Raw genomic sequence first — 26,419 nt, forward strand, 5'->3', positions numbered from 1 at the left:
GCTTCGTTACTCGTACGAGCAGCATTACCCAATGCTTTCCCCATTCCCCATCCCCCATACCGTACTTTGTAGAAGCCCAGTTCCGTCGCAGCATCTGGAATACATTGCTGGAGCAGGATGTTATCGCTACCCCGTACTCCACAGGCACTCAATCTGTTTCGTACCTCTGTACTTTAATGTACCACCGACTGCCGTAGCGACTGCCTCAGCACTGTGCTACTTTGCAGTAAAAAGCCCGATAACCAGCATACAGCTTCTTGGCCCTATCAAGCAGCAACTTTCATGGTGTTGACTCAACGCGGACTAATGCGGAATACTGCCCAAAGGGTTCATGCATCTCCTCTCTCTACGGTGTCATTACTCTACATCTGACGCCTGGCTCTGCAAGGATCGCCCCCTTGCTAGCCACGCCCTACGCCCGCTGTACTCTAGGCCCTGTGGAACTCTCGCAGCCTGTGCTCATTCAGCTCCTCATCTTCAACAGCAGCGCGGGACGAAAACGCCAGTTGGCTCGCTAAATCGCACGTTGCACCCCACGTGGGAAAAGCAAACCGAGACGGCCATCATGGTGCTTCGCGCACGGCCTGTTGACACCAAAAACAGGAGCCGGTGCACCCCCTCTTCTTCGAAGCGAGAGGCTACGTGGGGTGGTGAATCGCGATTCGAGCTACAGAACCCAGATTGCCGTCTGTACGGCCATCGCACAGCGCAATCGTCCTACCTCAAACGTACAAGCACTGCATTTCGGAGCTGCATTCTGATCTGGGGTTCCGGCCGGTCTCGTCGCTGGGTCGCATGGCCCGTCAGCACCTTGATAGAGCATCGGAAACCTGCATTGCATCAGGGGGGGCTCCCAGTCCCAGATCTTTTTCAGGCCGCTGCGCTGGGCATTTGTTTCCAGCTGCCCGGCCTTTCGGGGCCAGCCCCGGCCATGCGGTGGAATCTGCTCGCTGACCGGACATGGCCCCTCGTCTATAATTTCTCAGGTGCCCGCAACAAGGCAAAATTGCCATCATTGAAGCTTTGACGCCTTCATAAGCCTTACCTACTTACCAACTGTGTTCTGTACTGTAAGCTGAGCTGGAGAGGACAAAGTACACACGGCAAAACGGCTTGCATCATCGCCGGCGACGCTGATTGGCAGAGCTGTTCGGCTTAGAGATCGTTCTAGACTGATGCGAACGGCTCTCGCGCGTTTTACAAGCCAGGGCGCAAGTCGTACTACAAGTAAAAGGGTCCATGTCTCCTTGTTTGACCTTTTTACACCGGCATAACATTGCGGGCCTAATACCTACTCATCGTGCGGATAGATATTACCATTGCATGCTCTATTTCGTGATCAAGACAATCGCAAGCCTCAGCAGCAGCCACTGGGTACCTATCGTCGGATAAAAGGAATACGTCGGCAGCACAGGATCCAGATCCCAGCCCCTGTGCCATGGTTATCACTACCAGCACCTACACGATGCTACCGAGTACATGTCATGGGCCTGCTTCGTATTGCTCTTTCGGAGCTTAGCCGACTAAGCGGTAACTAACTCGCTTGTAAGAACAGCTTAATCAGTAACCGATAGACAGATATCCGTCCAATAGCTCACTTCTCCCCCTTGCTTTGCTGCGAATCCTACCAATTGATTTGAAATCTTGACAGCCAAACATTTCCACATGAGGCCACGCTGAATGCACGTTGTGGTTCTGTGTGTACAATAGAATACTATTTCTGAACAAAAAATTTCATATCCATCCCTTCGTGTGAGCCAACATCTATACTAAGAACTGTGTACAAAGCACGGGACGGTGAGGCCCCAGCGCCACAGATGAATCCAAAATAGTAGTTCCTTACGCTGCATACTGCCGTCCAGGGCTACCACGCAGTAATGTCATCCACCTCAGCTTCACCAAACGTGCTCGACTTCGTCAGCTGTCCCACGCCCTCTTCTTCCTGGGCGCCGCCCTCGACCGACATGATGTCGGGTAGAATCTCCTTCAAGAAGCCCAGCACGTAGCGGTTGACCTGTTCAAATTGCAGGAGGAAAGCGTCGTGTCCCTCGGGGCTGTCGATACGCTCCAGTCGCGCATTCTTGACGTACTGAGCAATCTCCTCCTGTTCGGCAAAGGTAAAGAGCCCGTCGCTTTCAATGCCAAGGACGAGCAGGGGTTGCTCGATTAGTGCAAGGGCTTCAGCGATCGACGATGCGCGGTCCCTAGATACATCATGAGTATCGAGTTTTCGCGTCATGGCAATGTAGCAGTTGCTGTCGAAGCGCTTGACGAATTTCTTTCCCTGGTAGCGCAGATAGGACTGTGCGGAAAAGTATGTCGATGTAGGCAGTTTGTCCCCTCCTGTCAAGCTTTCTCCTTGATCGCGGTCATTCCCCGGGCCATGGAACTGCGGGTCAGCGTTTTCTGCCGATCGTGATCCCGGACTACTGGTTCCGGAGCCAGCCTGGCTATTCTTGCGCGAGGTTGACGCTCGCTTCACATTGTGGCCATCGTTATGGATGTGAAAGTGCGCTTCTGACGGTGTGCTGGGGCTCGGCCGCTCTCGGATAGACTGAACCTTGGAAGGGTCGGGAATGTTGCGGCCAAACCGTGACTCGAACGAGTTGCGACTGCGGTAAGTGAGCAGCGCAGACATGCGAGCCGCACCGAGCCCAGTCACAGGCGGATCATTAAACGGATAGTATCCGTCGTCATACTTTGGGTCGGCATAGATGCTCTGGCGTTGAGCCTCGCCCCAGCTGATGCCCCATGCGCTGTGCCGGCTGGACGTGGCAATCGGCACCACGCAGCGGACATAGTCCTTGCCAAAGTACGCCCACTCCAGAACAAACATGCCCCCGAGAGAGCCACCGATTACAGCAGCCACTTGCTTCACCCCCAGGTCATCCAAGATGAGTTTGTGTAGACTGGTTGGCCTTTCTGTTAGTCATGTCTCCAGGGCCAGCGGCAAGGGAACCACAGAGGGGGCGTCTTACTTCACGTCATCTCGGATGGTTGTGAGAGGAAACTCGGGTCCATAATAGCCATTTTTGGCATCGCCATCCTTGGCCGTCACCGGGCTTGCTGAGCCGTACGGGCTGCCCAGGCTGTTCATGCATACGATGAAGAATCTTGATGTATCAAAAGCCCTACCCGGACCACCAAGCAGGGGACCCCACCAGTCGCTCACATCAGCGCTGCCGGTTAGGGCATGGCAAATCACCATGGCGTTGTCGCCAGAGGCCGACAGCTTGCCCCGGGTAGTGTAGGCCACCGGGACATTGTATAGCGTCACGCCAGACTCGAGAGTGAATTCCGGCACAATGGCTATTTGCTGGTCGGGGATGAGAGCCGCAAAGGGGTTCTCAGGTTGCGACTGGGTTCTTTCTTGCAGGTATTCAGCCACTATTCTTCTCGCAATCTCACGTAGAGCGACATATCAAGCCAGTCTGCGGCGCATTGAGCCACTTGGCCGATGCTCACACAGGGTCAAGACACCAAGAGGAGCGGCAATTGGGATATAATATGAATGAAAAAAAGAAAAGGACATGTTATACTGACCGTATATGGTTTTGGCATCGCCATTGATACCGCTTTTCTCACTCATCTTGCCGACTGCGAGTAGTAGCTAATGACTCGACCTCCGAGAACGGAGAAGAGACTCGCTAGTACTATGAGACAACCAAGACGCAGCAAACTCAAAGCTCAACAACGCTGAGAAACAATCGATCTGCGTGTAGAGCGCTTTATAGGGAAAGAGAAGGGTAAAAGAAAAAGATCACCGAGTGAAGGAAGATATATAAGTTTTGTGCCAAGTGTAGGTATTTGTGGAGGTTGAGAAATGCAAATAGCATGCATAGCGCAATTCTAGATATGACCTTTTGCCCGGGGTAAGCCACATTGGGGCAAACCGTAGGCCTATCGCATTTCCCTTCTGGCTTAGTAACCTCAGGTCGCCATGCTAGTGACTTGCCACGTGACGCCGCTCAGCGCGAAGCTGCTCCCAATGCCACTCGTGCTTTGTACCTACGCTGGTGTCTGTTAGTCGCAAGGCTGCAAATGGTCCGTGCGCGCCTGCTTGGAGCGCATCTTCACGACTTCACGCGAGGCTTCTTCAAACCTGATTTGGATAGCGCAGCCGCTTTTCAACTCCAAAATCCTGTCTCGGGACGCAGCCTGGCAAAAGCATCATTCATACCTGCGAAAAGCCGAGTCAGCGCCATTTTCCCTGGCGAATTACTGTCCAGCCGTTCTGGCAGCTGCCTAGGCTTCTTTTTTGGCCCATGTTTCCCTAGTTTGCTAAGCTCATCACTATTTTTTCACCAGCATTTCACCACAGGATTAGCTACAACGCAGAGACCGGCCGTTTCCGATCACACACATCTCACCGCGCCGTCACTCTCTTTCTCTCTTAAACGCCAACTAGATCCAGCCCCGGATGGTCTAGGAAATCTGCCGCTGATGGTATAACACGCGCCGATTCCTCGCTGCATCTTCGAGCGTCATGCCCCCGAAGCGAAAGCGATTCGAACGACCACCAGGCGACGGAGGCAGACCATCACCACACAATCCAGGCGACTCAGAAATCGCGCATCACGAACGAGACGACAGCATGAACCACATGAACCAGGGCCAGGGCCAGGGTCAAGGCCGGGGCCGAGGGCGAGGCAGACATCAAAACGCCGGTCGACGAGACTCGTCGCGTGGCCACAACATACGCGGTAACTATCAACAGCAACAGCAGAACCAGCAGAGCCCGCAAAATCAGCAGAACCCTCAGAACCAGTCCCAAGCCGCGCGAAGGCCCAGCACCTCCTCCTCTCAGCAGACGCCACAACAGTCTCCGGCAGCTCCAAAGGCATCAAGTCCTCCTGTATCTAAACAACCACCGCCGCCACCCACCTTTGCGAAGCCTCCTCCTGCTCCGCTCCCACCGACCAATAACCCTGCCGAGTCTGTATCGGAAAACGGCACGCCAACTGGATCAAATTATCGCTATGATAATCTCACAGAGGAAAAGATCCGATCATGGGCAGAGCGCGGGCGAGAGGAAATCGTACAACACGGTGTGCAATCACGAGAAGACGTTGACATCACAGAACTGTCCAGCTTGTTCCAGGAATTCATTCACGCCGTTGTTGAGGGTAGGCTGGATGCAACTGATGCCGGAAAATGTGTCAAGGAGATCTTGGGAGATGAAGCGACAGAGGTAAATAAGGATTCCTACGTCGCCCCCCATACGCTGCTTCTCGATTCGCTGGCCATTGTTATGGATAATGAGCCTGAAATATATCGCCCTTCTCTTCGCGACTTTCTTGTTGCCACCGAGGTGTCCCCTGCGCTTATGCGTCAAGTGCTCGATGCGCCTTTGCTTCAGCAGCTTGGGCTTATTCGGGACACGTTTGCCAGGCTCGGTGTGAGGCAGGCGACAAACCTACTCTACCGGCAAGCAAACTATAACCTCCTGCGTGAAGAGACGGAGGGCTACTCGAAGCTTGTCACTGAGCTCTTCACAACCAGTAGTATACCATCACCCGCTCCAGAACTCGCAGAACAGACCTTTGAGAGGGTAAAGGCTCTGATTGGAACCTTTGACTTGGATGTTGGGCGAGTGCTTGACGTCACTCTTGATGTCGCTGCCGCCGTTCTGATTAAGCAATTCAAATTCTTCGTCAAGTTTCTGCGCATCAGCTCTTGGTGGCCGCGCTCGCATCTCACACTTGGCTCCTCAGTCTATACAGGTGGCCTACCAACCTGGGCTCAGCCGGATTACCTCTACTGGAATACTACCGAAGAAGATGAGGAACTCAATGCACAACAGAGACTGGCCCGAGATACTGCTTTCTGGGCCCGAGCACGCGAAGTCCACTTGGCAGCATTCTTCGAACTGGGCGGCAGGGAGCCATCAAATTTGGCTTCCTACCGGCCAAAGCTCACCAATGGCAATAGCAGCGAATCGACTACCGATATCGAGCGCCAGTGGATAGAAGAGACAAAGACTCTCCCACCTCCAGGCAATAAGGTTGCTGCGCAGCTCTTGGGATTCAAATTGCTCTTCTACAACAGCGAGCTTCGGGATAAACTAGATGTGCTCCCTGCCAACCTGCTCTATTTGGCCGCGCTTCTTATCAAAGTCGGCTTCATCTCGCTCACCGACATCTACCCCCATTTGTCGCCCCCTGACGAAAACATGGAGCATGTCCGCGAAGAGCAAACCAAAGTAATAGAGCAGGAAGAGAAGGAATCGCGAGGTGGCCCAATGAATGCTCTGCTCATGGCGGGTGTTCTTCCTCAGGGCGACGACGATAATCCCACGCCAACCAACACTTCCAGGCGAGAGCCGTTGAAGAAAGCGGAGCCTGAGCAGAAGACATCTGGAAATGCAGAAGCTCACGAGGACTCAAAGAGCCTTCCGGAGCCATTGGAACAAAAAGTGAGGCTACTTGTTCAACTTTTGACAATCGGCGCCATTCCAGAGTCACTCTTCATTCTTGGAAAGTTCCCATGGATTCCAGAGCTATTCCCTGAAGTCCTTTCTCGAATTCATCGCGTATTGCATGTCTCTTTGGAAAAAGTCTTCAACGATAGCCGCCCAAAGCCCTTCAACAAAGGAGCCGAAGTCGACTGCCCAACCAAAGAAATCTTCTCCGCAGATCAGAGTGGCGTTGCAAAGGGAAGTGTTCGGCTTACCCGACTACCAGTTAAGAAGATCTGGCGATGGCCATATCCGGACAAATGGGATACTAACGAGAGCCAAAATTACCGTTTCTACTGGGATGAATGGGCCGATAACATTCCGGTCTGTCAAACTGTGGACGACGTCTTCACTTTGTGCAACACCTTTCTCAACATTTCTGGCGTTAGCATTGGCAAGGACGAGACTCTACTCTCTAAGCTGGCTAGCATTGGAAACAAAAGTCTGAGTGAGAATACATCTGAGTCGAACTATTCCCGATGGCATGACCTTCTTCGCAGGCTCCTTGTGCCGGCTCTCAGCCATACAAAAGCCAATGTAGCCGTCGTCAACGCTGTTTGGGACATGCTCCGCAGATATCCACTAACTACACGATACTCTATCTACGCGGAATGGTTTGAGGGACAGATATCTCGCTTACCTACCATGCGTGCAGTGTTTGCTCGTGCTACTGCAGAGACACGAGGAACTATGAAGCGTGTTTCGCTTACAAACATCAGTGAGATGGCTAAGCAACTAGCCAAAACAAGTTATTCTTCTCCTGGAGTCGTCTTTCGGGTTGCATTTGAACAGCTTGAGTCTTACCCCAACCTGATAGAAGGCTTTGTCGAATGTGCCAAATATTTTACCGACCTCTCCTACGACGTCCTTGTCTGGTCTCTGATGAACTCTCTTGGCAAATCTCGAAGTCGCACACAAGCCGACCATGCACTTACAACCAGCAAATGGCTTCAAGCTCTGTCAAGGTTCTCGGGTAAAATTTTCAAGCGCTACTCGGCCATTGATCCCATTCCTGTTCTTCAATACGTCAACGATCAGCTTCAACGCGGTAATTCTACCGATCTGATCATCTTGAAAGAATTCATCACGTCCATGGGCGGCATTGTCGACTCTGTGGACTTTACCGATGCTCAGGTTCTGTCCATGGCTGGTGGAGAACGATTGCGCCGCCATACATTGATTCGAGGCCAGGACAGGCGCTTCGACAGTGTTAAGAGCTCCAAGAGGCTTATACTGGCCCTCACCGATTCGAAACTCGCTGCCCGTGTGCTTCTTAATCTCGCACAGTATCGCCAGTCAGCCATATATCAAGTGCCCGAAGATGAAGCCCACATTAAATACTTGTCCGCCGTCATCGACGATTCTCACCAGATCCTCATACAATATCTTGATTTTATCTGGAGCAACCTTGATCCTTCGGCGTTTGATGCTTTGGTTCCATCAATCAATGAATTGATTAGTTCATATGGATTAGATACAAGCATCGCCTTCTTGATTGGCAGATCTAGCCTCTCGCACCGACTTTATCCTTGGGGTCAGAGGGAAGCGGAAAGTACAAAGGAGAACTCACAGTCTACACAGGAAGCTACCGACAAGGAGGGGGATGTCTCTATGAGCGACGAACCGAAAGACAAGTCAGGTCTAGCAGCCTCCGCAAATGATGAACAGGTGGGAAATAATGACGCCTCCCCTGGCTCACGTTCGACGACTGATGCAAAATACAAGCAGAAACTCGACGAATCATTGACACTTGCCCCTCTGCAGCCTATAGTCGAAGCTTTGAAAGAGGCCGTGCGTCCAGAAGTCTGGCAAAAGATCAACCCGGAACTCTATTCTGTCTTCTGGACCCTGCAGCTTGGCGACCTCTTTTGTCCCGAAGACATGTACAAAGAAGAGAAAGATCGACTCGAGAGCGAAGGCCAAGCCATTCTTAGAGATCGTTCGGACATGTCCCGCAGAGGCCAAGAGCGAAAGAATGAAAAGAGACAGGAACTCTTGAAACAGCAGCTCAGCCTCTCCATGGAGCTTAAGGAACACCGCCAACGAAGAACCAAATGGATGGAATGCTTGGCCGAGCAGTTCCAGTCTATATGTCCCGACTCCAAAATCAAGACCGACAGCCTCTCTGATATTTTATTGGAACAATGCTTCCTCCCCAGAGCTCTATTGTCCCCAGCAGACACCGAGTATACCTATAAATTTATCCTTGCACTGCATGAACTGAGAGCGCCGAACTTTAAGCTCATGTCACTTTATGATCGACTCTTCAACGCCAACCGGTTGCGTGCACTAATCTTCACCAGCTCTGTCAGAGAAGCTGAATACCTTGGAAGGCTTATCAACCTGATACTCCGAGATCTATCCAGATGGCACAAGAACGAGACGACGGAGAAAGGTAGGCACAACAAAGATCAGCCTCGTTTAGGCGCATATGATAAGGAAGGCAAGGGGCCTAGCGACCGGCCATATCTTGGATTCGCTGTCAGTCTCAAGGAGGACGGGGAACCGGATACTTTGATGGAGCATGCTCAGTTCAAAGATCTCTTGTTCCGTTGGCATAAGAACTTGAATACAGCACTGAAAAGTTGTTTGGCCGGGACGGAGTGGATGCACATCAGAAACGCCATTACCGTTCTCAAGGCTGTTTTGGATTACTTCCCTGCCATCGATTTTATGGCCACCCAATTTACGACGCAGCTCCAAAAGATTACCAAACAAGAAGCCGCACCCAAGACATCGCCCGACAGCGAGGAAGGCCACAGAGTGGATTTATCAGTTGCCGCTCAAGGTGCCATGTCCGAGCTACAAAAGAGAAAGTCGAGATGGGTCATGGTTCAGGCTTTCAGGCCCAATGCGGTGAATATCTCTCAACAATAAGACTGCTATTTGTGCAGATCACTAATGCTTCAAACAATAGGGCGGCGGCTCACAGTCGGAAGTTGATAAATCGACATCAGCTGCAACGAATCTACGTGCTACGGCTACAGACTTTCAGCCACACACCGCGAGGTACGTGAATCGGTTTACTTCTAATCATCAATGTCTTATTAAGTCCGGCTCTGACTCCCAAAATCACAGATCACCAGCAAATAGGCCGTCTACGGCTGAAAGAGAAGATGGAGAAGTCCAGGACGGAAAGTCCCAGTCCAACTCCGCTCTACCTGTCAAACCTTCTGGCTCCAAGAGAGACGTTTCAATGACTCGGGAAGACGCATCTGGCATTCCCCGGTCGTCTACTCCAATGGCCGCCGGTCAAGGTGGTGCGGGCTCGTTTGGGCCTAGAAACGATCCTCGCTCCCATACGCTACCTGACAGGCCGGCACATAATCTCCCTAGTAGACCAGATGTTCCGATACCAAGTCATTTCACCCAAGAACGATACCCTCAGAATCGCGGACATGATCGCCGGGATATGAGAGACTCGAGAGAAAACCACAGGCAGCGCGATGGGCGGGAGCCGCGAGAGACTTGGGATGGCCGTGATGCTAGAGAGGGCAAAGAACATCGTGACGCAAGGGAGCCTCGAGAACCTCGGGAACCTCGGGAACCTCGAAATCTCGAATCAGATCGACCGGACCGTTCTCGCGAATACGTAGATCGGCGCGGAAACGAAACGATGCCTCGGGATGCTGGCCCAACAGACTTGCCACCTCGCCCAAGACAACAAGACCGCGAGTGGGGATCAAGAGACTCCTGGGCTAATAGATCCCAAGATCGGCCGAATGACACGTCTTCTCAGCTACCTACGGCTCCTTCTGGCCCCGCAGACGCATCTGAGCCAGCCATGAACCCTCAGAGGGCGGCGCTATTTGCTCAAGATGATACGGATCGAACCCGTCGAGGTCCAGAGCAGGATCGCGGGCCTCGTTCTCGTAGACCAGGGCCACAGGATTCGGCCGAAGCCATCAACCCTGAGCGAGCGGCATTGATCGATGATCGCGACGACGGTACGCACGGGCGTGATGGACGCGAGAGAGGCCCTCGGATTCAGTCACCTCGACGAAGTGGACGATACGGACACGAACATGGTCCTCCGTCTGGCCCATACGAGGATAGACATGGGCACAACTTTCAGCAAGATAGTCGACAAGCTGGAAGAAGTGCTCGTGGTCGCTCACCAGGTGGTGGCGGTGGTGAAAACTATCGTAGTAGTAAGGGGGCGGATCGCGACGGAGATCGAGCCCACGTGGATAAGATTCGAGATTCGTCTTCGGCAGCATTCCATAGATCAGCCCTCGGACAGGAGCCTGATCATAGGCCGCCACTGTATCAAGATCAAAACTACGGACGGCTGAACCCGGTGCCTACAACTACCCCGGATATCCCTCTGGGACCAAGAGGACGAGGACGAGGTGCTTCCAGAAATAATCAACCAGGCGGGCCGCCGGTGATGTCAAACCGACCCGACAATCGATTCAGTGCCCCCGACGCGCCTAGAGCACCTTCACAAGAACGACATCCTCCTTCAGGTCCTGCATCCGGACGCAATCGGCGTGGCGGCTATGAGCACAATAACAATGGACCATCAGCTCCCTCGGGCACTCCTGCCGGGCCACAAGCTGATAGATTGAGGAATTTTGGCGGCAGCGGTGGTGCACAAGAGAATCCACCCTCTTCCCAAGGTAGTGGTGCGGGCGCATCATCTGGAGTGCATCCCGATCGACTTGCTCAAATGGGCAGCACCTCCTTACCCAACGCCCCCCCTCCACCACCACCACCTCCGGGGCCTCCTCCCTTTGGCCATGGACAGCATGGGCAGCATGGACACAATCATAACCGCCATTCAATGTCTTCATCCGGAAACGCTGAGAGGCCAGGACCTAGGATGTCCACGAGCTCTCTTCCGCTGGAGCCTAACGTGCCCACGGGCCCTGCATCTGGTGGTGACAGACCGTCCAGGTCGGGTGGTGGACGAAGACAGCTGGCGGGCATCAACAATATGCTCCAGCAAGCTCAGGCTTCCATGCCCAACGAGGGACGGCCCACTGGCCCTCGCTCCAACCCTCCCCGACAAATGCTTGGTCATTCTGACATTCAAGTTTTGGCCGGAGGAGACATGGCTCCTCCAACGCCGGATCGCCCAGAAGCACAATGGCATGACTCGTCTGCGCGAGGTGGCACATTGAACGGAGAAGAGGCATCAGGACGTGGCGAGCATGAACGGGCCCGACGAGATCGGGATGGCCGAAACGATCGCTCCAAGCGGCCGTCTCGCCGGAGCAGCCGAGAACGAGAGAGAGGCGAAGGCAAAGAACACAGTGAGCACCGAGAGAGGCGATCAGCTGGCGGCACTGAAGGAGGAGCTCGCGAAGATAGGGACAATCGTAGGTCGACCCGAGACGGCAGCTCTCGGGATGCAGCAGCGGCAACACCGAGCAGTGGCCGAGAGTCACGACATAGGAACGATGGCGGGGCTGGAAGCAGGGGCGGTGATGATAGAAGCGGCAATAGAGTCAACCGCGGAAACCAGAGAGACGGAACACAGCGTACAGAGGAGCAGCGCAGGGAACATAGGGATGACCGAGGCCGCAAGAGGAGAGGCGACGAAGCCGACGGGGCCTTGTTAAGCGACCGTGAGAAGAGAGTGCGACGATAGCCCAAGAAAGAGAGAGAGAGGGTGGTCGATTTTTGTCAAGCGTCGGTACGATGGCTCTAGCCAACCTGATTGCCTATTTTGATTAATCGGAGCCTTCTACTATCATACCGCGCTACAGAACATTTTTACCACATTTGTCAGGCGCGGAACTTGATATCGTTCTGTACACTACTATTTGTCTTTTTTTTTCTCTACTTATTCATGGTTTTGTTTTTTCTTTTTACGGCGGTCTCTACGACCACGAGGGATCGATTCAGACGGAAAAAAATAATGCAACTTTACATATCTATATTTTACCTCTTTACTCACCTACATACTTGCCCTTTTGTGTGTTTTATCTGTTTACCTATCAGAGAGACGGATAATAGCACATTTCTTCGATACCATCGATGTATTAAAAAAGAAACCGGATTTTTTATCAAAACAAGCAAGCAAAGGTTATATGGCATTCGCATTTCAGGGTCTAGTTATGAACTTTGGACGGTTAGACGGGAAAGGGGGGATTGTATAACGACGATATCACATCTTTTTTTTTTTTTTTAATCTTGCAATCTGTCTGATTGATTGCTTGATCGTAGTGCGGGTTGGGGATGTTTGGAAGGATTCATGACGTTGGCCATTTTTGTATGATATGTAAAGGAAAGTTTCAAAAGAGGAAAAGGGTATCCGAGGCATAGGGTTACCCTAACACTGGGGTGAGAGCTGTACGATTATCCTTGATGGATCGAAGGGAGAGGCGAAGAGGGATTTTACGCGCCGCTGTCTTCATGTTACACGCATGCTACGGTTAACTCGGCAAATGAGGGAGAGAAATAGGTGAATTGAATAATTGAATGAATGTCTTGGCGTAGGGGCTATGGCCAGCAAGCTTGCGTAATCTAGTGGCTTAGTTGAGAAGGAATATTTGACAATCAACTTTATTTTGGATGCGAGATGGATGTATTGTTACGCTGGGTTAGGTAGGGACAAAAAAGAGAGAGGAAGGATTTTGACAGTTGAGTGCAGAAGAAATGAAGTTTTGTGGCTGTATTCCTGCAGTGTCTCATGTCTCACCTGGCAAAAGAGATGGGAGGGGCGTCGTGAATGTTGCCCGTTTTGGCAAGTGACGAACATGTTCTGGGGGTGTTCAAGGCAGTGCTTTGTGGAAGTGTTTGGCAAATATGGTAATACCATGCGGTGTCATATCTGACATTTGTCTGTACTCCGCGTGGGGAGGACTGTTGGGAGGCAGTGCTCGAGTGTACTGCACAGTGTATGGATTTTGATGTCTGATTTGCTCTTGTATCAACTGACTGCCTTTTTTTTTTACGTGGGATGGGCGTGAATAGGTTTAAGAAGAGTGAGGATGTTGTGAGAGGAAGTGGAAGTGTTGACTATTTCATTGGAGATGTTTGAGGGGAAATCCTTTTTCGAACCATCTACTATATGCGTCTAGGTAGGCTACTATAGGAACGCGAGATACCGCGTAAGTGTGAGATTTTTATTTTATTTGGGATCGTGGCGGAGGCTGCGTTGGTGTAAGTTTGTGCGGCGGTGTTACTATTTATTGCTCTATATAGCAAGGATTACTGTTTATATATTTTTGCAGGCCAGATGTGCAGAGTAGCGAGCGGGCTGATGATCTGTGGGGGACTGGTGAGGATTGGCTGGCTTAGTCGAGATGAGATGGTACATGCGTCTATATGTTCGACAAGTGATGCCGTGGTTAATTCGCGATATATGGGCAGCAAAAGAAGAGACATGAAAAAATACTGCGGAATTTGTGATGGTTACAAATACGGAGTTCGGGGCCGGGGATTAGCTGTGCGGAGAGAAGGTAATTTGGCAATTTGGGAGATTGAAGGCTTTATACAATCTCTGCGGGCTTGGCACTGGAGGGATTGCGCCGAGTTTCGATACATGCTGTCAATGTTGAACAACGTGCATGCTTGCTTCTATCATATATGGACTCTGATACTTTTGATACAGCACAGCGGGAGAGTGGGATGTGCAGAATCCTGCAGCAAAACAGCATCGAGGGGCAGCCCACAGTGACGTGACGTGCTGCGGGAGAGACGCGCATCCTTATAAGGAGCCCCTGAAAAAAAAAGAGGAAAAGGGAGCCCGGGAACGGCGCTGTAGGTGTGGTGTGGGTTAAAGTGGGTGCCTGGGCGGCGTCTGGTGCTTTTTATAGGGGGCTGAGGCAGGGCTTGGCGGGATTTTGATGAGGAGGATTGGGATGATGTGCGTTTTGCTGGTGATCTGCAAGGCGTTTTTGGTGCACTGACTGCGTTTTGGATCAAATGCTGGGTTGCTCTTGTGATGGGAAATTTTATCCTCTTTTTATCGATGTATTTGCCTGCTTGCATCTTGCATCACTCGGTCAATATGTCTTCATACGCACGTGTAAGCGAAAGCACAAGCACATGCTAAAAAGGGCCAAACGAGATTCGCATTTGCAAGTACATGTACATGCAGAACTCCGTCTTGGCAGGAACAGGCGTTGCGTAATAGAGCACCTGCAGTTGCTCCGCAGTCCCGATCTCCGGCCACGGGCTTGAAACTCGTATTAGGGGGGGATGGCAGCGGAAAGAAGAGAATCGAGAATCAAGTAGACCAGCCGCTGCATACGTGCTAGCTTGGCAAGGAAAATTAAAAGATGAAGAAGAATTTACCTGATTGACAAAGTGAAGTAGAAAAGAAGAATGATCGCAGCGGGAGGCCGCCTTTGCTGTGGATCGGCGGGTTCTTGGTAGGACTCCGGGTACAGCAGGTAATAGGCGCTGCAGCTAATGAGCGAGCAGAACAACACATTGAACAGCTCGAATCCATAGAGTTTCCATGCATGATGACGAAGCTGCCGGCTTGTACAGGTACTGCTCTGCTGCCGCCTGCCATTCACGTTTCAACCGTCTCTGTAACCGCAGAACTCGCACTGCAAACGGAGCTCTGAAACAGCAAAACGGCGCGACTGCTCCAAGTGACCTCCCACCACGGCGGCTCAGCCCCCCCCCTGCCACACCAAATCCGCAGCACTAGCGGCGACACGCGCACGCAAGCATGCAAGGCGTCAATGTGACTTTTTTTCTTTGCTGTTGCTGCATGGGAGGGGCTTGAATTGGGTTTCTGTTTTGGGCGTGCTGTGAGCTTTTTAGTGGCGGGTTTGCTTTGGCCGTGGCCGTGGCTGTGGCTGACTCGATACGATGTAAATAGAATCTGTGGCCGCTGCAGAAGAGCAACGTGGCATGGGTCCTGCAGTGAACAGCCAACGCATGAGAAGTGAACCCCTACGCACTATAACCCGGGGTGCCTGTGCCTGTGTCTGAACCTCCCTCTGCCTGTAGCTGTCCTGGACGTACCGGTACCTGGCCCAGCACCGGTGCCTCGTGCTGTGGCGCCCTCCCGCTGGCAAACGCAGCCACCAGCACCGCCCACGAACCGCTGTCGAAGCGATTCACCTGCCGCAGCGGCTATCCAGACAGCCCATCGCTCACTTGTACCGACCCTCCGTGTTAGCGCCCGGACAGCCACTCGTACCGGTACAAGCCCGCTTCATCATTCTGCACCCCCCCTGGCCCGGATTTACAAGTCTCCTCTCCCTCTCGCTTTTTCTTCTCCCAGACGTCTCTTGTTCCCGGATCCCTGCCATGCATACTTTTGTCTGATTTCTTATTTCTCTAGTCCAGTCGATCGCTCTTCATTCTTGCTTTATCCACAGGCAAACATTCCTTTTTTTTCCTTCTCCTCTTCTTCTTTCTTCTCCTTTCGCTATCCGCTCGTTCCACCTCGTCGTCTTTGTTTTCCATCTCCGGACGCTTCCAACTACTGGTATCCAGCACTGCCAGAGCGTCCGCGACACACGCCTCATTCCGCCCTTTGTCTGGCATTCCAAAAGGACAAACAAACGTAGCTCTCCCCCGTGGGCCCGTAGAATTCTCGACCACAGGCTGCAACTTACGGCGAGCCATCTCAAAGCAGCCCCAGTGTTTCCGCCGAACTACGACCCGGACTAGGACGCCGCATCGAGAAGCTCAAAGAGGGAGGGAATTTAGCTGACAAACGACGGTTCGAAACTGCGCTTCTTTCACCGTCGCAATTTAACGACACGAGAATTTCAGCTCTTAATCTCGAGCGAGGTTCGACCGCACAAGAGCTGGAGTGAGCGGCAGACGAGAACAACGATCGGAACCAGCGACGATCCGATTTGCGCGCGCGCCTCTCTGCTGGCTGTCTGGTCGGCCATTGCCCCCGGTGGGCTTCAACAAAAACACACGATAAACAACACTTGATGACGCAACCGCCACCATGCTGAATCTAACGTGTAATTCGACGCTCGAGGAGATGGGCAGTACGTTTTCTCTCTCCATGCCCGTCTCGACTCCCCGACGGCTTTGCTTCTGCCACTACGAGACAGACTCCGGCGCAGGGAGCCACGACGGGCTGGATGTGACTTGACCATGAAGCTAACGTCGCAACAGTATCCGAAGTCAAGATCGTCGGCCCTCTTGATTTCCACGACCTCGCGCGTGTCATCGCCGCCGGCTGCACGCTCATCGCCGTTGTGCTCAGCTTGTACCTCGTCTTCATGCACGCCTCGCACTACACCCAACCCAAAGAACAACGACAGTAAGAAGCGATGCGAATGGGGCCTTTGCGGTCTTTGTGTCGGCATGAATCTGGCTAACAATCCTCGGCAGCATCATCCGTATCCTCTTCATGGTCCCCGTCTATGCCATTTCTTCCTACATGCAGATCGAATGGTACCGCCAAGCCACCTACTTCTCCGTCATCTCCGACTGCTACGAGGCCTTTGCCATTGCGTCCTTTTTCGGCCTGCTATGTCACTACTGTGCGCCCGACTTGCACTCGCAAAAGGAGTTTTTTAGGAATCTGCGCCCCATTGCGCCTTGGGTCTTGCCCATCAACTGGTTTGCCAAGTGCTGCGGCGGACAAAGAGGCCCGTGGCGCACCCCCAAGAGCGGCCTTACCTGGTTCAACATTGTCTGGATTGGCGTGTATCAGTACTGCTTTATCCGAGTCGCCATGACCATCACCGCCGTCTTGACACAGCATTATGGCCGCTACTGCGAGAGCTCAAACTCTCCCATTTTTGCTCACATCTGGGTAAGCATACCAATCACATCGCTTTCATGCTCTCTATACTCTCTACACTCTTCATATATAAGCAAGGGCAACAACAGCCAAGGATTGAGCTAACATAACCATCTTTTGGGACCCTCCAGACTCTTGCCATCAATGCCATTTCCGTCACCATTGCCATGTACTGCCTCATTCAGTTTTACATCCAGCTAGCCAAACCCCTCGCCGAGCACAAGCTCTTCATCAAGGTCTTGGCCATCAAGCTCGTCATTTTCCTGTCCTTTTGGCAGTCGTTGGCCATTTCCGTCGGCACGTCGACACTCAAAATTGTCCACCCGAACAAAGTCCTCGCCTACCCTGATCTCAAAGTCGGCATTCCAGCCATGCTCCTCTGTATCGAAATGGCCATCTTCTCCATCCTGCACATTTGGGCCTTCCCGTATCAGGTGTATCGTCGCGGTGCTGGCGCACCGTTTTACCCGTCTCCCGATGCATCAAAGGGCACCGTTGGCCTGGAGAAGCCTTCTCTGCCCAATGGTGGCGGTTTCTTGGGTCTGCGTGCTCTGTGGGATGCCCTGAACCTGTGGGATCTCGTCAAGGCATTTACACGAGGTATGCGCTGGCTCATGTGCGGTGTCAAGAGGCGGAAGGAAGACATCAGCTACAAGCTCGGCGCCCCCAGCGACGAAAACAACTTGAGCATGAGCAATCTCCACGAGCCCAAGCCTGGCCAGGGTTCATACAACCACGCTTTCGACGACCCGACGACAACAGCATATCACGGCGTCGGTGGCGGAGTCATGTCTCCCACCGGCGAGGAGAGAGTCGGCCTGATTTACGATGCGCAACCCAACCCCGAGTCAATGGGCTCATCGCCGCCGTCAGCGTACGGCCAACAGCATCTACATCAACAACCCTACGAATACGACCCACCTCCATACGCCGGCGCATCGCGCACACATTCGCCCTACAACCCCAACAACACATACAATGACCAGTCGCCCCCATCACGTCCTCAGCGACCACCCGAGCCCTACCAAGGAGACTGGAGACAACAACAATAAAGAAGAGAGGAGAGAAAAAAATATTGATTGACAGCTCTTTCCAACTTAAAAAATGCGACAAAAATGAAAATGGAAGATGAAATCTCAATCACTATTTATAACAAATCATGACGGCTGTCTTAATTACGATACCAACGGTAGGAAGGGCGCAATCGGCGGCTGAAAGTCTTTTTTTTTTTTTTACATTTCTCGCATCTGATTTTTCGACATGATTTCAATTATGCTCTTTTTTTAGCCTCCGCCGACAACGGGGAGAGGCGAGGTATCATGGCTTTTTTTGATTTATGGATATTAAATTGCTTCTTGATTTTTTTTTCTATTGTTCGGCCCATGTGTAAGCGAGGCAGGACAAGTGTACATAGACGAGAGGGAGGAGGATGAGAGACAGAAAGAGAGGAAGAGAATGAGAAAGAAAGAATGTTACTGTTCACACACACACAAGGCAGATGCGTTTTGCCATGATGAAATAGAATTTTTTGAACTACTTGGATTTTAAGACTTGTTTGCTGTCTGTTTGTTTCGGATTACAAGCGACTGGATTGGAATGTAACGGTTACAGGGAGTGGCAGTGGGAGTGGCGTTATCTAGCCTGGTTGTGGCGCTGTCCTGCAATTACGACATGACTAGAAACGAGGAAATGTTTCTATTTATAAAGTCGATGGCGAAAATTGAACAACTATGGGAAGAGGGCATCTTTTGATTGGTGGGAGCTGAATGGATGAAAGCGTTTGGATCAAATGGCTTGTAGTCTATAGGTAGTTATTGGACGTCTGGCTTATAAGCGATCCGATAGGCGGAGTGCCAGAGTGGTTAATGGGTATGACTAGAAATCATATGGTTTCGGCCTCGCAGGTTCGAATCCTGTCTCCGTCGGAAAGCCTTTTCTTTTTTCCTTGTTTGCTTTCTCTTTTTTTTTTCTCCCCTTTACTTTGAACTAATAATGTATTTTTTTTTTTTCCTCTCTTTTCTTTTGTTCTTGAGGAATGAACGTGGTTGCATCCATGACTGGTCTGATTTACGTGGCCGCGGTGTAAAATGCGTCAGTTTTTATGTGCTGTTGTTTTACCCTGCAGAAAATGCCCAATGCAAGCATCTATTGACTAAATAGTTCAGACTTTGGTGTCAAACAGTATTGCAGTGTTAAATATGATCCAAAGTATAAATTACACATGGGGTTTAGAAATATGAAATACTGCTGGAATGTAATTGAGATTCTGCGTCGTAATTATATCGACATATACAATAATCTGGCTGTTGTTTCGTTTTGGTAGAGATGACGAGGAAAACCCACCGAATAGCTCTGCACTATAAGTGAGGATAACATTCAAGAGTACCTATTGACAGATTTGGCCTTTGCTCTTTTCCTCACAGTTCATGGCAAATCGTGGCGACAGTCTATCGTATAAGAAAAGGCTCTTAACCACAGTAAAAAACACACAATTTCTCAATAAATGCCATTCACAGCATACAAACATAACCAAGCAATGAAAATAACATCAGCCAGATAAGCCGCTTTCATGATTAGCTATCGATCAATCAGACTTGCCATATTCAACGAGCGACAAGCTCGTCACAAAACCAATTCAAACAAACCGCTCATCGCAATTCAAAAAGCAATATATTCTATTCAGCACTTCATATGCTGGGCGAATCTCGCCATGTCCGCTGCCGAAATCACCGCCATGCCGTATACGCGGTTATGTCTGCTCGGACTCCTTCCCCAATGTTCCAATATGTACAGCTATCCAGCCAATTTTAGCCACAGAGTCCCCTATGCGCGGCCATCGCTCTGCCCAAAAACTCCATTATCTCAAGCCAGTTATGCCAATGTCGGCTTGCTGCCTCCCTCAAATCCAAAACGACTGCGATGTGATTATTATTCAAGTATAAGGAATGATGCGATCGTGTCATGTTGTGACCGTGGTACGCGTAAATGTCCTCCCCAGCGCTGCTCATGGGCCGTCGTCTCGTCTCGTGATGAAGAGTTTCGAATCTCAATCTCAACGGCACCAACTTGGCGGCCCCCTTTTACTTGCTCTTATGTTCCCCCCCTTCTCCCTAAAAACAGAAAGCTGCCAACGCCATCCTGGTATCTCGAAAGGCGACAAGACCCCAAAATCTTTTGTTTTTTTTTCTCATGTACGAACCGAAGCGGCAAATATTCATATAGTTGTCGTGGCGCTCCGATCTTTCTAAAAACCAAAAAAAGGAAAAGAAACTAATGAAAAGAGAAGACCTGTCCAATGCGATGAAAGACAATAAACAGAAAATCGAGCGTGTATGGAAAAACAAACAAGCCAAAAAAAAAAAAAAAAAAAAAGAGGGAGATTCAATCGGTTCCCTATTATGCCTCTTCAGGATCAGGATTCGTGGCTCGAAGCACCGGGGGTCTCTGGATGCGTCGTGAATAGTCGTGATCATCTCGTAGAGTATTGAGACTTTCGTGGCTACCACGGATGTAGAGACCCTGCTTGAAGGGGTCCATTCGAGGATCAATCTGGATTGTGCTGTTCCTGTTGGCAGCAGACACCGGCGAAGCTGGAGAACCGCCGTTTACGCTCATCTCAGGGGGGGACTGATCCCACCATACCAGATGAGCTACCCCGGACGCTGGGGTCATCTCTGTATTCGTCCTGATTCTGCCTTCTCCGCCGGAGCCAGAAGAAGAGGGCAGCAGCGATGAGCGCCAAACCACCTACAACGCCAACCACTATACCAGCAATGGCACCAGATGAAATCCCCGACTTTGACTTTTTGGAAGTGGTGCCGGATTGGTCTCCGCTTGGGTCCGCTGTCTGCTGGGGAAGACCACTGCTGCCGCTGCTGCTGGAGCTCTGCCCACCGGATGATGATGACGACGAGGGCGGGGGCGTGGTACTGGCAGAGGACGAGGAGGACGACGACGTGGAGCTCGACTATAAAACACGTTAGCTATTCTGCTCTCTCACGGTATGTCAAGTTAGCATTCATAGTTTGGCGGCGGAACAGCTGTCCAGGAGTCAAGTCATACAGAGGATGAGCTACTCGAAGAAGTAGTCGACGTCTCTGATGTGGAAGAGGAGGTGGAGGAGGACGCCGAGGTGAAAGTGGACTCGGCGGTGGAAGCTGTTGTGGAGCTGGACGTTGTTGAGGACGTTGTTGACGTTGTGCTCTGCACCAGTCTTAGTCACACTATTGGTCACAATCACAACGTTCGTCTGAAATCCCAGGGGTTTCGTTCCAAACCCATCTGGTTTCTCAGAAGAACAGGCTTTTGACAAAGAAGAGGCGTTACAAAAAGTGGCGGCCAGGCCGAGAAAGTGTGCGTCCAGTCCTCCCAATGATGCTCTTGTGCCGTACATTTCATGATTGATTCCCAGTGGACAATAACACGCGTGCGCCGCCGCAAACAAAATTTCAACTTACCTGTGCTGTTGTTGAGCTTGCTGGTGCCGTGCTGGTGCCAGATGGGGCAACTTCGTTCAAGAGAATATAGCCAAACAAGCCAGGTCCACCGCAGTCTTCTGGCTGCCAGGCTGGACAAGGCAAATTGCACTTTTTGGTGTCGACAACCGAGGCTTGGTCGGGATAATAGTTTGAGCACCAGCAGGAGTTTTGCTGTGTGATGGAGAAGGCGTAATTTTTCCTTGTACAGAACCCTCCACAGAGTCCGTTGGTTTGGTATATACTGACGTCTATTGAAGAGTTAGATGACTGGTCTCGTTGCTCTATCCATAACAAGCCGACTTACTCAATGGCGTCTGGGCCGTGTTGAAACTGGCACAAACATTAACTTCTATAGCAGAAACCAATGTTGTAAAGGCCAGAAGCAGCAGAACCAGATGGCCCTGTTGCAGGCCACTGTTCCTTGACGAGGCCATGGTAAATATTTGAAAAGAGTCGAATGGGTGTTAAATTATCGGTCTCGAAGGTGCAGACTTGATAGCCATGCAAATTTGAAACACGCTTTCCCTTGAGGGTCGGTCGTTGACGTGACTTCCTTTCCCTTTTGTTTATCTTTCCTTCTGCCTTTTTAACCTTTCCTGCAATGTTTTTGTCGATCAAATGGCTTCTTAGACACAAGCCATAACCGCCTTTTCCTGGCAGATTTTCAAGCCGCGTCCAGTGCTGGACTCGCTCCGAGACGCAACAATCGAGATGCGAGAGCACCAAGGTCGGCTCTTGGTATCGTACCCAAAACCGATATTATTGAATAAATTGCGCAGTAGTATTGTGTGGGAGATGTCTTGGTTGAAAAGCCGGAGAGGGCGTTGTTCAAATCAGAGACAACGGCCTAGAAACTGAAGACTGGAATGCTTCGTAAACAAGCGTGACGTTGTCGTCGAGGCCGTAAATCTTGGGGGATTGGCGACAAGGGCGACTGGAATGTGCGGCTCGAACGCAAACAGGCCGTAAAAAGCGTTTGCAAGCAGTTGCAAAGATCCAAAGCAGCACCGAAGAAGGCGGACGAGATTAATAAGTGGCAAACTCGAGAGGCCGCTCGTATTACCCAATAGGGATCTGTACCAAGGCCAAAAGATTTCGCAAACAGAAATCAAGTATTAAAAAGGAAAATAAAAGACAAAAAAAGAAAGGACTCCAAAAAAAGGAGGATAAGATGGGCGGCTAGCAAGCGGAGACGAGTAAAATGTCTTGAGCTAGAGACTACCGAGGCCGCCTTTTATTCTGCTGGCAGATGCCAAACCACTCCGGGAGATGATTAACAAGAAGCTGGCAGTTGGGTGTGGCTGACAAGCGATGGCGAGAGGCGAAGGGCTGCGGCAGCGAGGGCGTTTGCTGATGGAGGGGGAGATGCAGCCAGTCAAGCAGAGGAACGACTCCAGGGGGAGGTTGGAGATGGTAGATGGTAGAGGAGGAGATGAGGAGGGAAAAAAGAGAGAGAGGGAAAAAGAGTAGAGTGAGGTGGTATTATGGAGGTTTGCCTGTCTTTGGCGTTGGCTGGAGGGCAAGTACCGGGTACAAGGCCCAGCTGCAGGCCTTTTTGGGGCACAGGCTCCCTTACAGCAGGCCCCGGGAAGATCAGGTCCGAGCGCTGCAGTGACAAGTGACTGGCCTTTTTTTTTTTTTACGGGGTGATCCTGGTGGCCTGAGGGCCAAGTGATGGCCGGAGAGAGGAGCAGCAGGCGACTACTGCTGCACTGCAATGTGAGATAGAAACAAGATGAATTCCTAGTTGATACCATCGATGCTCTACTGCTATCCTCACACATTCTAGTACTGCATCTGCATATAGTCTTCATGAGAGGCGGCACCTGGATGGCTCCTTGTAGGCGTCAACAGGGCCTATAGGTGCCCGTACCGCTACCTGCGTGGCTGTCGCATACCCCTGGCCCATGGCGTCACTGGGGCGCCACGGGGCAGCAGATGGCGGCATCTGGCCCAGCGGGCTAGCCAGACGCCAGCGCCGCTAGAGGCCGTGCGGAGGGTCGCAAAGACAAGCCACAGTGGGTGCGCAGTTTTTGGCGGCATGGGATGCTGGCCCGGAGCTGCTTTGGGTCGCCGTCTGCGATCGAGCGCAGCGATCTTGCTAAAAGCATCGCGCAAATGCCCTGTCCGGAGCAATGGACGATGTTGGCTAGCAGCGTCGTCAACTGGCTAAAGCAAAAGGGTAGCACACACACACGCACAAAGTAGGCAAGGGAGGCGATAGTTGATGCAGGTTTATTACTGATACCGTATTTCGCACGGGATATCATTGCCGGTTCCAGTGTTCAGGCTCAAGCCACACTTATTTATATCAGGCTGTGGCTGTAGAAACCACCTTGCCTGCGGGGATACACACAAACTTGAACGGCTCTTGAGCTGCCCGGTATTCCATGACGCGATGATGAGCACAGAGAAGCAGAGCGTGCATAAGAATCTTTATGCATGCAGTGGATTGCATCACAAACCAATCATTCATTCACAAATATGGATGAATACCCGCGTGTAGGTATCTCTGTGCCTGTGGCTGAGCTGCGGATAGCAAACGGGAAGGTTTGTGGCTTGACACTGGCACGTTGATGTGCATCCAAGCCTCAGCTCTTCTTCATCGTCAACTGAAACGGCACGACGAGGCCCGCCTAGCTGACATTGAAACTTTTGCTATCCTGTGGCCTATTCCGTATTGGACTGACACGGCAGCTATCGAAATGTCCATCAACCGACTCTGGACCGCTAGCTGTTACGGAGCCCCAGAATACTAAGACAATGGATGGCGCTCAAGTTTCGGTCCATACCGTCAGCAGCGCCCGTGTCCCAAAACACCTAAACAAAGCAATCGGCAGCAGAAAAACATTCAATTTCAGCACAGGTACCGGTACCTGCACTCGCACCGCCGCGCCAGCAGTGCTAGTGCTGGGGCTAGTGCCTGTTGCTTATAGCAGGAGGTGGCAAGGAGCCACAGACAGCGTCCCAACCAGGCAAGTTACATTGGAGAGCTCCCTGTGAGCGCTGGAGCTAGCAGCCTAGGCCTGAATTCAATTCAATTCATGGCTGTTGATGCCACGCCTTGGACACCTGGGTTCTCGATACCCAAGTCTCCATCTCCGCCATGGCCAGAGAGCAAAGACAAAAACACCTCAACATCAACTGCCAATCTTTCCGTACCGAGTTGCCGAAGCCGCACCGCAAAGGACCGCAGGCTCCGTCCGCACCGAGCCACAGGCCGCGAATACCGCTCGCTCGCTGCAGAGGTCACGGCACCGAACAATACGAAACCCCTGTGCTGTGGTCGAATACGAGGCACAAAAGATGACCGCGTGTGGGCTGCTGCTCGTACGGCAAAGCGTGCTAGTAACCCTCGGCCACGGCCAGTGTGGCTCAACCGCCCAATGGCGCCCAAGAGCCCAGCGCACGTCGCCGTTCCTTTGACGATTTGGACGGCCGTGGATCCAGAGCTGCATCTCGGACATGTGCCCACCCACACACGCACATTCGCTTCGGCCTGCGCTATGCCGCTCGGGGCATGTATCATGGATTGGCCTGGACGACTAGCCTCGTCCGACTGATGGACGATACGAAGAGGACGGGATCACGCGGTTGGAGAGCAGGAGAACGCGAGAGATAAGCAAGAGCACGAGTATCGAGAGATGGTGCCGTGATCTGGTGACAATTGCCGCCATTGCAATTGACAGACAATCGCAGAGACCGATGGCAGACGCGCTGTTGATTGCAATGGCGATCCGCCAGACCAAGGCCGCTCTGGGACGATCAGGGGAACGCTCCAAGCTCTGTCACCTCTCTCTCGCCTCGCACACCGGAAGCCAAAAAAGAAAAAAAAAGTTTCTCGGGACCGGTCCATGACGATGATAATTTTGGATGCACGGGAAAGCAGGGACCGGGGCTTCTGCTTGGGAGTGGGGATGGTGGCACCGCATGCCTGACCCGGTTGCCTTTGTTCTTGTCTTTTTCGCTGCCGCCTTCTGCTACAGCTGCTACAGTACAGTACGATGCCTCGTTGCCCCTGTCGACTCGGATCGACAACAAGTACCTGCTACTCCGGACGAGCACGATTTGACACGGGCGCAGCCGTACGAGCTCATCACCCGTACTTGAGGACATGGCTCCGCTGATTCAAAGGCAACGCCCGACACACATGCATCGGACACAGCTGTCAACTGCCCCAGACTCTTAACTGCCTTGAATCCGCTGTTGTTTGGCGGTCACAGGCGACGTGAAAGTGTTCCGTATCCACGCGTATTCCGCGCACTCTGGCTGGTGGCATCGGAAACAGACTGACCCCGCGCTGGTGCCCTTGATTTCGCTCACACCGATGAGCCACACTCAGCTCGTGGACCCCATCGATCTTTATTTTGATTGACAAAGCCATGAAACCGATTGCTTTTCCAGAAAGGCAACTACGTTGACAAAGGATGCCGTCCAGCCGTCGTCTTATGTCAGCCGCTTGATACGACGCATTTCCTTACCATTCGGCTTAGCAGAGAGCATGGATCGCAGCTCCATGCTCATACGAGCGTCGTGTACTTGTGAAAACCACCGACATGTCGATACTATCTGTTCCCCGCAGTGGTCTCAAATTCGCCCGGCAGGTCCTATCTGCGAGCAGTTGGCCAGGTCTCGGCAAAATAAACATAAGAGCCCCCCCCCCGCAACCCACGCGTCCTTACATACAGCCACAAAGGTCCATGACAGGAACCTGTTTTGTGAGGGCTGCTCTCTTGCATTGGCCAATAATGGGCAGCCCCCACGGTTCGTCTTCCCCTCATCCCAACCTCCTTCACC

At 51.8% G+C, this 26,419-nt stretch overlaps 5 protein-coding genes across 6 annotated transcripts; 3 read left to right on the forward strand and 2 right to left on the reverse strand.

The window, feature by feature from the left end:
* Positions 1-277: 277 nt before the first annotated feature.
* TrAtP1_013038 (uncharacterized protein) lies at positions 278-1,515 on the forward strand. The gene has a single exon (XM_066115767.1). The coding sequence runs from the start codon at positions 332-334 to the stop codon at positions 1,025-1,027; it is 696 nt and encodes a 231-aa protein (XP_065971867.1). The 5' UTR covers positions 278-331; the 3' UTR covers positions 1,028-1,515.
* Positions 1,489-3,834, reverse strand: TrAtP1_013039 (uncharacterized protein). 2 transcript variants are annotated; one of them, XM_014088695.2, is made up of 3 exons: positions 3,544-3,834; positions 2,979-3,369; positions 1,489-2,909 (listed from the first exon to the last, which is right to left on the reverse strand). In XM_014088695.2, exons 1-3 carry the CDS (start codon positions 3,587-3,589, stop codon positions 1,865-1,867), a joined length of 1,482 nt encoding a protein of 493 aa, XP_013944170.2. In that variant the 5' UTR covers positions 3,590-3,834; the 3' UTR covers positions 1,489-1,864. The 2 variants fall into 2 exon arrangements, with proteins under 2 accessions (XP_013944170.2, XP_065971868.1); XM_066115768.1 differs by having other exon boundaries at positions 2,979-3,834.
* Positions 3,835-4,038: 204 nt separating this feature from the next.
* TrAtP1_013040 (uncharacterized protein) lies at positions 4,039-12,900 on the forward strand. The gene is made up of 4 exons (XM_066115769.1): positions 4,039-8,125; positions 8,186-9,313; positions 9,375-9,466; positions 9,536-12,900. The coding sequence occupies exons 1-4, from the start codon at positions 4,487-4,489 to the stop codon at positions 12,051-12,053; spliced, it is 7,377 nt and encodes a 2,458-aa protein (XP_065971869.1). The 5' UTR covers positions 4,039-4,486; the 3' UTR covers positions 12,054-12,900.
* A 2,387-nt stretch (positions 12,901-15,287) lies between these two features.
* On the forward strand, positions 15,288-19,013 carry TrAtP1_013041 (uncharacterized protein). Its single transcript, XM_014088888.2, has 4 exons — positions 15,288-16,380; positions 16,511-16,658; positions 16,730-17,156; positions 17,276-19,013. The coding sequence occupies exons 1-4, from the start codon at positions 16,338-16,340 to the stop codon at positions 18,194-18,196; spliced, it is 1,539 nt and encodes a 512-aa protein (XP_013944363.1). The 5' UTR covers positions 15,288-16,337; the 3' UTR covers positions 18,197-19,013.
* Positions 19,014-20,760: 1,747 nt separating this feature from the next.
* On the reverse strand, positions 20,761-22,056 carry TrAtP1_013043 (uncharacterized protein; the record flags this gene model as incomplete). Its single annotated transcript, XM_014088697.2, has 4 exons — positions 20,761-21,111; positions 21,207-21,347; positions 21,602-21,870; positions 21,927-22,056. 4 exons carry the CDS (start codon positions 22,054-22,056, stop codon positions 20,761-20,763), a joined length of 891 nt encoding a protein of 296 aa, XP_013944172.2.
* Positions 22,057-26,419: the final 4,363 nt, after the last annotated feature.

This window comes from Trichoderma atroviride, chromosome 7 (genome assembly GCF_020647795.1).
Source record: "Trichoderma atroviride chromosome 7, complete sequence".
In the NCBI taxonomy this organism is placed as follows: domain Eukaryota; kingdom Fungi; phylum Ascomycota; class Sordariomycetes; order Hypocreales; family Hypocreaceae; genus Trichoderma; species Trichoderma atroviride.